Consider the following 14955-nt stretch of genomic DNA (forward strand, 5'->3'; position numbering starts at 1 on the left):
CATCCTAGGATTTCATTAGCCTTTTTCACGGGTGCATCCATACAGGAATTTCACAAAAGAGAGATTGATTTGTCCCCGGGTGGCAGTAACTCCATTGCCCTCATCCAGAGGTTCTGCCAAAGGTTTAAATTCTGGCATTACATTTGATAGAATTTCCAACTTTAAATTGAAAATTCTTACCAGTGGAAGCTGGCCAAGAAAGTCGCTACATTCCTCACATCTCTTAAGCCCCACAAAGGAGAGAACTTCTTTCATGCATCTTCACATGGGCCCCCTGTAGAGACAGATAAATAAAGAGTGGACTGGGTGCAGTAACACATGACTGGAGCACTGTCATGGATGGGTATAAATTGTTCAAGAAGGACAGGCGGGGGAGAAAAGGTAGAGGAGTTGCACTGTATGTAAGAGAGCAGTATGATTGCTCAGAGCTCTAGTATGAAACTGGAGAAAAGCCTGTTGAGAGTCTCTGGGTTAAGTTTAGAGGCGAGAGCAAAATGGGTGATGTCATGATGGGCATGTGCTATAGACCACCAGACCAGGAGGATGAGGTAGATGAGGCTTTCTTCGGACAACTAACAGAAGTTTCCAGATCACAGGCCCTGGTTCTCATGGGGGACTTCAATCACCCTCACATCTGCTGCGAGAGCAATATAGAAGTGCACAGACAATCCAGAAAGTTTTTGGAGAGTTTTTGGGGACAACTTCCTGATGCAAGTGCTCGAGGAACCAATGAGGGGCTGTGCTCTCTTGATCTGCTGCTCACAAACAGAGAAGAATTAGTAGAGGAAGTAGAAGTGGGTGGCAACCTGGGCAGCAATGACCATGAGATGGTTGAGTTCAGGCTCCTGACAAAAGGAAGAAATGAGACCAGCAGAATATAGACCCTGGACTTCAAAAAATCAGACTTTGACTCCCTCAGGGAACTGGTGGGCAAGATCCCCTGGGAGGCTAATATGGGGGAGAAAGGAGTCCAGGAGAGCTGGCTGTATTTCAAAGAAGCCTTACTCCGGGTGCAGGAACAAACCAGCCTGATGTGCAGAAAGAATAACAAATATGGCAGGCAACCAGGTTGGCTTAACAGAGAAAACTTCGGTGAGCTTAAACACAAAAAGGAGGCTTACAAGAAGTGGAAACTTGGACTGATGACTAGGGAGGAGTATAAAAATATTGCTAGAGCATGCAGGGGTGTAATCAGGCAGGCCAAAGCACAATTGGAGTTGAAGCTAGCAAGGGATGTGAAGGATAACAAGAAGGGTTTCTACAGGTATGTTAGCAACAAGAAGGTGGTCAGGGAAAGTGTAGGACCTTACTGAATGGGGGAGGCTTTTAGTGACAGATGATGTGGAGAAAGCTGAAGTACTCAATGCTTTTTTTGCCTCGGTCTTCACAGACAAGGTCAGCTCCAAAACTGCTGCACTGGGCAGCACAGTATGGGGAGGAGGTGAGCAGCCCTCAGTGGTGAACGAACAGGTTAAGGATTATTTAGAAAAGTGGGACATGCACAAGTCCATGGGGTCGGATCTAAAATCTGAGGGTGCTGAGAGAGTTGGCTGATGTGATTGCAGTGCCATTGGCCATTAAATTTGAAAACTCATGGTGATCGGGGGAGGTCCCAGACAATTGGAAAAAGGCAAATGTAGTGCCCATCTTTAAAAAAGGGAAGAAGGAGTATCCGGGGAACTACAGACAGATCAGCCTCACCTCAGTCCCCGGAAAAATCATTGAGCAGGTCCTCGAAGAATCCATTTTGCAGCACTTGGAGGAGAGGAAGGTGATCAGGAACAGTCAACATGGATTCACCAAAGGCAAGTCATGCCTGACCAACCTGATTGCTTTCTATGATGAGATAACTGGCTCTGTGGATATGGGGAAAGCGATGGACGTGATATACCTTGATTTTAGCAAAGCTTTTTGATTTGGTCTCCCACAGTATTCTTGCCAGCAAGTTAAAGAAGTATGGATTGGATGAATGGACTATAAGGTGGATAGAAAGCTGGCTAGATTGTTGGGCTCAATGGGTAGTGATAAATGGCTCGATGTCTAGTTGGCAGCCGGTATCAAGCTGAGTGCCCTGGGGGGGTCGGTCCTGGGGCCGGTTTTGTTCAACACCTTTATTAATGAGCTGGATGATGGGATGGAGTGCACCCTCAGAAAGTTTGCGGATGACAGTAAGCTGGGGTGAGAGGTAGATACACTGGAGGGTAGGGATAGGGTCCAGAGTGACCTAGACAAATTGAAGGATTGGGCTAAAAGAAATCTGATGAGGTTCAACAAGGACAAGTGCAGAGTCCTGCACTTAGGATGGAAGAATCCCATGCACTGCTACAGGCTGGGGACCGACTGGCTAAGTGGCAGTTCTGCAGAAAAGGACCTGGGGATTACAGTGGATGAGAAGTTGGATATGAGTCAACAGTGTGCCCTTGTTGCCAAGAAGGCAAGAGCTGCATTAGTAGGAGCATTGCCAGAAGATCAAGGGAAGTGATTATTCCCCTCTATTCTACACTGGTGAGGCCACATCTGGAGTACTGCGTCCAGTTTTGGGCCCCCCACTACAGAAAGGATGTAGACAAATTGGAGAGAGTCCAGCAGAGGGCAACAAAAATGATTAGGGGGTTGGGGCACATGACTTATGAGGAGAGGCTGAGGGAACTGGGCTATTTAGTCCACAGAAGAGAAGAGTGAGGGGGGGGATTTGATAGCAGCCTTCAACTATCTGAAGGGGGGTTCCAAAGAGGATGGAACTCAGCTGTTCTCAGTGGTGGCAGATGACAGAACAAGGAGAAATGGTCTCAAGTTGCAGTGGGGGAGGTCTAGGTTGGATATTAGGAAACTCTATTTCACTAGGAGGGTGGTGACGGACTGGAATGGGTTACCTAGAGAGGTGGTGGAATCTCCATCCTTAGAGGTTTTTAAGGCCCGGCTTGACAAAGCCCTGGCTGGGATGATTATTTGGTGGTGGTTCTGCTTTGAGCAGCGGGTTGGACTAGATGACCTCCTGAGGTCTCTTCCAACCCTAATCTTCCATGATTCTATGACTCGGGGCACAGCAGCATAGGTAAATAAACCTAGAGTTCCAGAAACCAGCATAGAGATGCAGCTACCCATACTGAAAAATGATCAGTGTTCATATAGCACAAGGCATGTTCAACGTCACATGTTTTTCTGCCCAACTCTCAGCTTGATTCTTCACACCTTCAAAAAAGTAAACATTCTCTAGGGATTTATTACATTTGTCAATTGACTGCAACACTTGCTATTTATATAACATTTTATTGGTAGAAACTAACAGCTTCTTGAGAGTGGAATTTTGAAGGATATTCAGCTTAGGTTAGCTAATATTTTTTTTTTTTTTGCTTCAGGCACAATGAATTCAAGCGTTTATATTTCAGGTTAAGTCATGGAACATTTTAATGTTAAAGTTGAGTCTATATACAAACATTTGCTGAAAGCATTGTCAGATCAGCAGTGAAAGATTTTAAATCAGGCAATGTCTATGAATGGATGTATGAATGAGCCTTTTGTGGCCCTGTCATTTCTCAGACATAAAACCTTTGTAGCAAGCAAAATACGTTAGCTATTTATGTTTTTACTTTGTGATTTATAACATTGTTCTAAAGCTCATTGTGAGTTTCAGATGTTGTGGCAAAGTTTTTCAAAATGGGGGCCTTAAGTTAGACTCTTAAATCCTCATTTAGGCTCCAATGCTGCAAACACACAGGTGATTAACTTTAAGCACATGAGCAATTACTCATGTGCTTATAGTTAAGCTCATGCACAAGTATTTGCAGGATTAGGGCATGAGTAGACGGTTTTTCAAAAATCCTGAGCACTGAAATTTGAAGTAATGCACAGGCTTCAGTCCAGCAAAGCACTGAATAAGTTCTTAATTTTAATCATGTGAGTAGTCCTATTGATTTCAATGAGACTATCTACATTCTTAAATACTTTGCTGTATCATAACCTTCATGGGACAAATGATCTGGTTGCTGTTAACTTAAATGGGAGTTGGAGCAGGCCCTGCCTTTGCAAGGCCCAGATCCTGCAAAAACTGAAGCCCATACTTAACTTTACACACTTATGTTGGCCCATTGCCATGTAAGCATGCAGGATCAGGTCTTAAATCTGTCATGCAAATGAACTTGGCTTTCTCAGACAGGAAAATGTAGGCCATTTAACTTTGCCAACTAACCCCTTTACATTTACAGCTCCCAACCTGAAAAATAAAAGCAAACAAACCAAAAAATCCAGGAAAGGTGTCTTTTTCTACATGCATTTATTCTTTTTAAAAATCACCTTGAGAAAAATCAGTAAAGCGTTACATAAATGACTATTTTAAAAGGCTATGTCAGTGTCTTGGTACAGAAGAATAATTATTTTGACAATATTCAATATGTTAGAAAAAATAGACAATATCAACTTATAGCCATTTCACTCCCAAAACCAAAAATACATCTCAGAGTGCATACTGAAGTTATGTTCATGCTAGAAAGGTAGCCTTTGAGAACTTTAAGGAACAGCCATAAATTAAACTTATACAGGTGTTTTCCATCACAAAGTACAACTTCTAAACTAATTCTTTTAGAATAAACCCCTCTATAATGCAGAGAACAATCCAGTTTCTGGGCTGTGCTTTGTGCAGCTCGGGAAAGGGGGTGATAGTGAGGTGGGGAGGGCAAGTATAAGGTGGCTTTAAGCCACCAGCAGGTCCCCAGTGTAATGTAGAGCAGCCAAGGATTGCTGGGGGTATAGAGATCTCCTGGCCATGCCCTCTTTCCCCAGACGCACTCCCCACACTGGAGATGGTAGCATAGGGCCTCTGATTTTAAGGCCTCATCGGAGTCGCACAAATCAATCCAAGGATCAGATCAAAGAGCTGGAATGTCCAGAGTGAAAGATTTTGACAACTGATGTGATTATACAGATGGGCTAGAATAACGTTCCATCCTCATTTACAAATAACCCTCTCTGAATAATGGCTTCAATTCAATGTGTAATTAAACTTAATGGTTTAACAGCTTATGTTGAACAGGAATTTTGTTCTGATAGTTTCTCAGCAAAAACAGAAAAAAAGCCTAGTTAGATGTCATCAAAGAGGTCCTCTGGCTCAGCAGTGTTTTTCTGAGTTTCCAGTGTTGACACATCTGACGGGTGCTTGTCTGATGCCTTTGATGGAGCAGGATCAAGTCTGGAAATGTAAAGAAAAGAAATGTATTTGAAAGAAATTTAGCTACATAATTAAAAAATCAGATACAAACACACGAAGGGAAGTTAATCCTTTAATAGTCTATTCTAAGACTTTTTGTTAAGACTCAGCATATGAATACATCCTTTGAATGTGTCCTTTGTAAGACATACTAGTTACTTGCTGAGATGTCATTGGCAAAACAAGCTGATGAAATATAATCTTATAATTATTTAATCTCTAGTTGCATTTCTGTTTAATTTGTCATGACACTAAGGACACTGAAAATTACAACTCCACCTGCGGAGCCAACATGAAGAATTTGATAGAGTCAAGAAAGGAAAGAAATGTAGAGGCAGCTGTGCAGTATTTATGTTGGTTTCATGATAGGTCTATTGATAGCCATTCCTGCTATCACACAGAATGATGCAGAGTTAATTGCTCCTTTCTCATTCCCTAATGTTTGAATTGTGCCTGTTGTCCAAAATGTTGGCATTTAGACATAACTTTTAGTCCCTGACCTCTACTCGTGTGCATTCCATGTTTGAAGTTTTATGTTAGTATATGGGTGGTTACACTTGTGATCCATGGGTGCATGTGTGTTCATGGACATTTTGCTCATGCACAGATGGAAGGCACATGGAGCTCTAGCGGAAAATTTAGGACCAGATTCTCATACTCTTACATTATTCTGTTCTACATAGCTTCTTATACTGCCCTCACCATCATAGTATCTCAGCACCTCTGATTAGTGCATTAAGTGGTTCATTCTCTCTCAACCTTTCCCAGGGGGACAATTGTGTGTGCAATGTAGTGTTTTGTTTTAGCAGTGTTTTTTTTTTGTTTTTAAATGTACACATAACTATGCCTTTAAGATAGAGAAGACAAGCTTGAAGAATTGCACTTTGCATTTGCAATGGAAAGTGGTGAGGTTTGTGAATGTTCTTAGTTGCTGTGGGAGTTTATTCTCAGCCTCAGACCAGCTCCCTGGGAAAGTTCCGTCTCCCACACAGATGAGTTTTACCCTTACGGTAGAAAGTTCCATTGTGCCTAAGGAACAGAATTACTGACCACATTCTTCACCTCAGAATTTCAGGAAAACCTTTAGATAAACTGGGCCCAGGTTATTGAATGCTTTGAAGATAAGGACCAAAATCTTGAATTGAACTCGATATTCCATGGAAAATCAGCATAGAGAGGGAGGTTTGATGTGCTTCTGGTAGCTAATGTTGCTGAGGAGATATGCTGCAGAGTTCTGTACTTGGAGTTTCCTAAGTGCTGGTGGCTTCATGCCCAGGTATATTTTATTGCTATAGTCAAGACAGGAGGTGACAAATGTCTGTATAACTGAGGCCAAATCATCATCTGCCAGGATGGGATGAAGACTTCTAGCCAACTGAAGATGGCATAAAGCATTAAATGCTGCTATGTGAGAGCTTAATGTCAGCAAGGAATCTCAGAGCACTTCTAAATTACAGACTGACTTGACCAATTGTGAGTGTGTAATCTTCAACCAAAGGAGACTAAATCCATGGCTGTAAACTCTTCAAAATACTTTCCTTTACCCTCCAGCATCACATCTGTCTTGCTCAGATTTAGCTTCAACCAGCTATTCTTCATCCATGAGCTGACCTCATCCAAGCATTAGGTTATCCTGATGGTAGTAGTCTGGTCATATGTGGTGAAGGACAGGCAGAGCTGTATTTCAACAGAAGTCAGTGGAACTAATTATAGGGGAAGGGCACCAGAATCAGGCCCTAAACCCATAATCTCTGGCCAGCAGGATCAAGCAGTCAGATTTATTCAGATACCAGTTGTTCAATAGCAGTCATCCAATTAGTGTTTTATTCTTCTTTATGTACACTATGATATCCAAGTTTGCCTGTTGAAAATGCACTGTCCTTTCATCACTGGGTTGGTTTAAACTATTATATCACTAAGTCCAGTACAGGACTGCATACATGTTGAGTCTGAATCCCTAGCTATCAACTATCCATATGTACTTGAAAAATTAATTAAAAACTAAAACCTTGAAAATAGGCCTTCAGTGTTAACTTCAACAATAATTTTATGCGCCATATGTATACTAATTGCTTTAGACATTAAACTTAAAATCAGACTTATAAATCCCTTGCAGAAATCTTTTCATTCTACAAAAAAAAAAAAACAAAAAAAAGTGGTACAAATTAGATTAAACAAAATAGGTCATGAGATGAAGAACCAGGTTACTGATTAATTTTAATTTAATGGTGCTACTGCTGCCTCTGTGTTTTTGTAACAACAGTTAAACTGCTGAAATGATAATACCCCAGGTGTGTGGAGTTTGTAAACTGAAAACTTTCAGAGTAGCAGCCGTGTTAGTCTGTATCCGCAAAAAGAAGAACAGGAGTACTTGTGGCACCTTAGAGACTAACAAATTTATTAGAGCATAAGCTTTCGTGGACTACAGCCCACTTCTTCGGATGCATCCGAAGAAGTGGGCTGTAGTCCACGAAAGCTTATGCTCTAATAAATTTGTTAGTCTCTAAGGTGCCACAAGCATCCGAAGAAGTGGGCTGTAGTCCACGAAAGCTTATGCTCTAATAAATTTGTTAGTCTCTAAGGTGCCACAAGTATCCGAAGAAGTGGGCTGTAGTCCACGAAAGCTTATGCTCTAATAAATTTGTTAGTCTCTAAGGTGCCACAAGTACTCCTGTTCTTCTTTAAACTGAAAGCATTAGACATACAGAGGAAATACATTTCTTATAAGTAAGACTCATATGCAAAACTGAATGTTGGCTTTAAAACTATGTGATTCATATATGCATTGAGATTATTTAAGTGCCTGCAGTATGCTCTGTGCTGTGCAGGGCACAAAATAAGGACTGGTCCTGCCTCAATCTGACCAAAATGGATAAAATAGTGAAGGACAGTCTGCCCAATAATACAATCTAAGGTGTGTAATTCAAAAATCTGAGCAATAACATGGACTGGTTTCTTCTGAAATCAAGCCATGGAGAGATTCTGACAAAGGGCAACTCATCCAATGCACTGAATGCCCTAACAACAACTATGTGGGTGAAATGAGACAATTATTACACTCTCGAATGAACTCACATAGACAATTAATAAAAGACAAAAACGCCATATCACCTGTGGGTGAACAAAATGATCACTCTATATATGACCTGTCAGTCCTCATCCTCAAAGGAAACCTGCACAACACCTTCAAAAGATGAGCCTGGGAGCTTACATTCATAACTTTTCCAAACACAAAAAATAAAGGACTTAGAGACACTTATTACAACAATTTATAACCCACTGACTATCTCCCCCCCCGCCCTTTTTTTTTCTTCCTGTGACTGCGTAGGTGTTAACTAGCCACTTCACCTTGAATGGTCACTTGAAATATATGTAACTAATGATGCTAAACAATCTGTTCCATATTGTATTTAGTTGTGACACTCTGAGGACATTTCCCATACCCGAAGAAGAGCTCTTTGTTTCTTGAAGGCTTGTCTCTCTCATGAACAGAAGTTGGTCCAATGAAGATATAACCTCACCCAGCTTGACTTTCTAATATCCTGGGACCAACACGACTACAACAACATTGCAAAGAGCAACTAAGTCAAATTTCAGTATAGTCCTGGATTTATGAAGGGATTAGGGACTATATTTACAACCTTAGGCAACTGGGGACCCTTATGTTTACACAGAGTCCCACTGAAGTCATTGGGTCCTGCACTAGGCACAGGAGTTCTCTGCGTGGTGCAGATTGCAGGATCTGGGCTTTAATTTTCCCAAGTTTCAAAGAGAGTGTTGGATCACTTATTGAAGACTTGCCTTTTGGGAAACTTAAACTCCATTAATGCAGCTGGCAAACTGCTAACTCAATGAGATAATTTCATATTTCCTGACATTACATTCAAACAGGAGGCCAGATTTGCAGCAGGAGTAAATCAGCAGAGCTCTATTAACGTAACTGGAGCTCTGCCGATTTACACCAGCTGAGGTTTGAACCCACAACTAGGAAGAAAGTAGATGAATTACTGGATATTTCTTTCCACACTTGAGGATGAGCCACAAGAAAGAGAAGCTACAGACGCACTACAGTACTTGACATACTAGTGCTACACTGCATAGCAGTGTGGTACAATGGCATTGTATAACCTGGTGATAAAAGCATTTCCTTCTATGCAATGGGATTCAATAAATGCCATTTATTTCAAGTGACTTAACTATTCCTTTGTTCACACAGACGCCCCCACAGGAGATCCCTGCAACACAATTCCTGATGGAGCACTCAGCCAATTTCATTTTGTAAGATCTGAAGGAGGCTGAAATAGAAAAACATTTTTTGTGTGACTGCTGCAAATGCCGTTATTAAAAAGAGCTTTCCAGTGGTAAAGGATTAAATATTTTTTACTTGCAATGGAATAAAATCAGGTCAAAGGCAGCCAAATAGGCACAACTGCCAATCTTAACATATCATTTGCATATTCTGGGAACATGCAAAGTACTTGTACTTAGTCATGTTGGTTTATCCACCCACCAGGGTATGTTGACACTTGTCTTGATGGTTTTGTTCTGGCTTCTAACATGGGATTTGAAGCAATAAATATTGCAGTAAGTTAATATTTTTAAATGTTTTTCAAGAAAACGTAATCAATTTTGGAGATGTATTTGTGTCCTTGAATCCTGATGGCCTCAGCTTTTCCTTAGGTTATTGTCTTAACTACTTAATGTCAGAAGGTGACATATTGCTGAGAGAGGAGAGTCTTCCCCAGTCCTAAATATGTGGGGTTGTATCTCAGAGTGGGGCTGAAATTTTCAATTTCAAAGGTTTGGGGATGCCTTTTCTTTGTTTGTGTGTAATGATTCCGAACAGTTTTGTATAACATTTTATTTTTTATTGATAGACAAAGAATGGCCTAATCATAGCATCAGAAATTAATAATATTAGAGGAAAATTTGATTTAATATATACTTTCTTTGGCGTCATCATAAAATGTAGGTGGCAGTAGTACCCCATAAACAGAAAATTAGTATTCATTTTAATATTTAATATTAATATTAAACAAAGGTATGAAATCTCAAACAGTAAAAATATAGCCACATTGCATCTAACAGAACAAAAGTTAGGAGCAAAATTTGTGTTACAGAGGCAACATTTAAGGCCAAGAGGCAAACTGATTCTTTGATTTATCAACAGTCTCATGTCTTATTGGTATTAATGGTGGCTTCATAGATGGTCCCATCTGGAAAAAACTGTCATTACTAAGGAAGGAGCATTAGGAAAGGAGTTTAGAGTAAAGGCATAAGTGAAAGCTGCCTAGTCCTTGTGGCTATGTCTAAGATCCTCAGCCTACAATGACAGAATCTCCCCTTAGTGTAAGTTCTTAGTTAAAGAAAACAGAGGCATCATATTGATTGCCTAGGGCTATTCACCAAAAAGAGAGAAATTCAAAAGTGACAAGAAAACAAAGACAATGTAATGAGGGGAGGTGAAAACATCTTAAATAAATAAATGCATCTAGAGTGCTATTCATAGGACTTTTTTTTTCATAGCTGAATTTAAAAGTGTAAAGTACATAAAGTGGAGTTCACATGTGACTTAAATATGATCAACTGTTCTCCCTGGTATGGGTTCCAAGGATTATAAAGTATAAGGCAGTCATTACATTTTTTTTATTATTATTAAAGAAAAACCTCTCAAGAACCCAGTTTAGATTTTGGCAGCACTAATGATTTCAGCACACTTCCAAGCAGTCATTTTTCAGATTTTGTCTGTTCTGGCATTTGTTCCTGGAAGGAGAGTGAAAATTAAGCCATAAATTTCCAATTGACCTTATAAAGTGAGAAACCCTCTCCTGGAGTTGTGAGAAGCTTACTGGTTGAAACCAGCAGCCCCAGAAATTACCATTGATGAGCTCTCCCCTCAACATGTGTCAGTAAAGAAACTGAACATTAATTCTACAGAGTTCAGTAGTCTTGGATGTAATTTCATCAGCTCAGAGAAAGGATGAACGAACAAAGTTGGAAAAAAGCCCCTTTCTGGAAATTGTAGAATGATGAATGTATTAGTTAAGTCATATGACATTTAAGTTTTAAATAAGATATTGAAAGCCAAATAATTGATTTCTGCTTAACTTTTACTATGAAAAAGAAGCAAAAAAGTTTATTTAGGGTATAGAAAACATACCAAGATGTTTCATTTAAACATGGATAATCTCTAATTCAATGCAACTTTAAAATGATATTTTAAATGCTTGACTTAGCTTTCCTTTCATTCACACCAGTGTAAATCAGGAGTAACTCCACTGAGATACACTGGTGTGAGCGAAGAATACCCCTATATCTAGCTACCTTACCATTTGTAACACATCCATCACTGTAACATCAAGGTAACAGTAACTCTTAGTAGAGACAAATCACTAGCAAACTGAATTTAAACTGCAGGTATGTGTGTCCATTAAAACCAGTTTTTTCCCAATGGACAATCCAAATATTGTTGTGGGCTCACTGAGCACCAGGGTTCAGATTGTGTCCAATTCCAATACAGCTACATAGGTGAGAGTTCTCCACACCCCCAGCACACCAGCCAGCAGAGTTGTGATGACATGGGAAAGTGGAGAGGAGTATGCTTTGCTCAAGAAATGGCTGTAGCAAAATACTCCCACCCCAAAGAATTATCCATCTCCCTCCAGGAGCACTTCCTGGGGGGAGTGCATCTGCACGTCATCCCATACTTAGTGCACTGAGAAAATATTCCATGTAGTCCCAGCTAAAATCAGCAGAACAGATTATTATGAACTTGTTGAATTACATAGAATGAACTTTCTAAAACTATCCTTGTAAAAGGGGCAAGATGAGTTGGGAATTACTTCAAAATGATGAAAACAGATTTACTGGTTGCTGCAACAGCTAACTGGCATATCCATTACCCTAATATGACATTCATATAACTCTTAATTCTTGTCAAGATTGGTTCATATAACATTAATAAGAAGCTATTTCATAATTTAATCTGAAAACATTATAAATGTGTTAAGGACCCTAAGAACTCTATCCACAAGCTTTATTAATTGCTGTTTAGACAACACTTCACCTAAATGAACAACAATGTCAATGCTTTTTAAAAAGACTGGATCTTGCTTGATGGCAAAATTCCCAATGATTTCACTGGTCCTTACTCAGTATAAACTACAAATTAATAAATATCCTCGGGGGTAAAATAAACATAGTGATGGATCTTTTATCTGATCAAACACACTTATGATTGCTTACTAATAAATGCTTGCTTTAAAAACTAAGAAATAGATGTAACAAATAAAAAATGAAATCATGTTTGTTTGAGACAAGTAGCATACATTTCTGTGGCTCATTTCTACTTAAAATCATTTTTACTTAAATAAACTAGACCACACACCTAGTTTGAGAAACATATTAGCAGCCACTGTCTTCAGAGGAAAAAATTAAGAATCCAATTCCTAAATCATGACCACAAAAGTATACGCCGCAGGAAAACTGTAGTTTTCTTAGGAATTAAGAGCTTTTATAAAACCAGTGAATTATAAATTCATCAGGTTAAACTTTAAAATTCATTTTATATGATTGGTCCTGTAGTTGGTTTCATCACACTTACATTTATATACTAATAGTAAAGGCCAAATTCTGGCCTAAGATTCCTTTGTGACACAGAGAAGGAGCTGTTCAGCCTGGCCAGACATAGCACCTCGAAATTCTGAGATGCGACAGACACAAACCCCTTGAGCAACTGTGTAGCTTCTATGCACTGCCCAACTATTTGCCTTGCTCAAGGGCGGAGCGTATGACCTTGACTCACTGGGCACTGAGAGGTGATGCCAGGGAGACTATGAATAGGCACAATACCGGTTGGTAGACTTCAGTCTGGCCAATTCACAATCAGCCGTGGAGACACTTAAAAGGTCCACATGGCCCAAAGATGAAGCTTCTAGATGAGAACCAGGAAGCACATGCAGGACCTCAAAGCTAAAGAACCGAGACCAGTTTGAGGAGGATAGAGGAAACAGGACAAATTTCAGCACCCTGATGGGGCTGTCTTCATGCTTCCAGAGCACCAGTCTTCATGCTTCCAGAGCAGTGAAAAAGGGCCAGGATAGCTCTGCTTTGGACTTGGGTAGGGGTTCAGTAGTGGACAGGGACCACATTTATAGGAGACCTCCAGCCCCTCCAAGCCAATCCAGAGCATGCACAGATCCACTCCATAACCCTGTCAGAGCAAGCTCAGCTGTCCGCAGGAAGGTCAGTGTGGTGTGCTATTGAATTGTGCGGCAGTGGGAAGCTAGCTAACCCTTGCTACTGAATAGATCACTACCTGGATTTGGTACTGAAGCATCCTTTACTGTAGGTATTTAATGCCTCATTATCACAGTTCAGCTCCTTACTGGCACAGATAACTTCAGATTGAAATTAATTACCATTTTGCTGCTGAAATGAGGCTAGGCCACAGGCCACATTTAAGCCACAGGCCGGTGAAGGGACAAAACAGAGCTTCGGTGTCCCCGGAGAAGTGCCCCAGGACTGTGACTGAGTACTCCTCCATGCACACTGAGGATGGCCAGTCTGTTCCATAGATTGCTGCCCTCATTGTGCCAGCCCTACTCCACAGGATCGGGCCATGACACAGCCTCTTGCCCACCCCTGATTTTGGTGTCCTGATCTGGGGGGAAACAGGAGTCCCTGCACTCCCTAGAGCTGAGAGAGAGTTGGGACTGCTACTGGGAACAGCCCATGCCCAGCTGTGTGTGGTGAAGGGAAGGTTCACAGCATGCCTATCCGGTCCCAAACACCTGCTCAATGATGACTCACTATCAGGCCCATGTTGTGCGCTCCACAGTGTCAACACAACTAGGGGTCATGAGCACTAACCACCCACCAGGAAAAGTTTTAAAATAAATTCTAGTTTTCATCGCTTCTTGAAAACACAGAATACACAGATGGTAGCTACAGCAGTGAAAACATGCCCAGTACAATCAGAGAAATAAAGCTCCCAAAGCTGCAGGAAATCCAGTAATAAGGACTAGTTTTGAAATCTAGCCTTGAAATTGCATTTCTTCTTCCATGCCTCAATCTTTTCGATTTTTGTTTGTGCTATCGAATCCTTAACTCAGGAAAGCACTTAAGTGTGTGTTTAAATCCCATTGACTTCCATGGGAACTAAGCAAATGCTTAAAGTTAAACATGTGCTTAAATGCCTTCTTGGATCGAAGCCTTAGACTCTAACTCTTTGGATAGAAATCATGTCTTCACACTTCCCTCTACGTACTTAACTTATAGTTAACACTTTATAAATAATTAAAAAAATAAAAATAAATTCACTTTTAAGAGCAGAAGACCAGTGTTTCTCTGATATAAGGTCACCTCGTACTAACAGAACAGGGTATCCCTATATCTATTACAAAGTAATGGGTACCTCAAAATAAACCTGCTGTCAGAAGGATGTAAACCCGCAACCACTGAGCTGAACTACAAGCGCCTTTAAAAAACAAAATCAAAAGTAAAAAAAGCCACTTTATACACACACAACTGGCATCTGTCCGAAACCCGTTCCTAAGTTAAATAAATCTGCTCATAAGGTTTGAGTTAAGAACATAAGAATGGCAATAGTGGTCAGACCAATGGCCCATCAAGCCCAGTATTCTGTCTCTGACATTGGCAAATGACAGATGCTTCAGAGGGAATGAACAGAACAGGGCAATTTTGAGTGATCAATCCCCTATTGGCAGTCAAAAGTTTAGGGGGACACAGAG

The 14955-nt window shown here is 40.5% G+C and overlaps 1 protein-coding gene across 1 annotated transcript in view; it reads right to left on the reverse strand.

Moving 5' to 3' along the window:
* Window positions 1-4243: 4243 nt before the first annotated feature.
* The window catches only part of XRCC4 (X-ray repair cross complementing 4), a 283046-nt gene continuing 272334 nt past the window's right edge, over window positions 4244-14955 (reverse strand). Inside the window, exon 8 of the mRNA XM_054031803.1 lies at window positions 4244-5185. Coding sequence (XP_053887778.1) covers window positions 5077-5185 — 109 coding nt within the window. The 3' untranslated portion in view covers window positions 4244-5076. The remainder of the gene's footprint in view (window positions 5186-14955) is intronic.

The sequence above is a fragment of the Malaclemys terrapin genome, chromosome 6, assembly GCF_027887155.1.
Source record: "Malaclemys terrapin pileata isolate rMalTer1 chromosome 6, rMalTer1.hap1, whole genome shotgun sequence".
Classification (NCBI taxonomy): domain Eukaryota; kingdom Metazoa; phylum Chordata; order Testudines; family Emydidae; genus Malaclemys; species Malaclemys terrapin.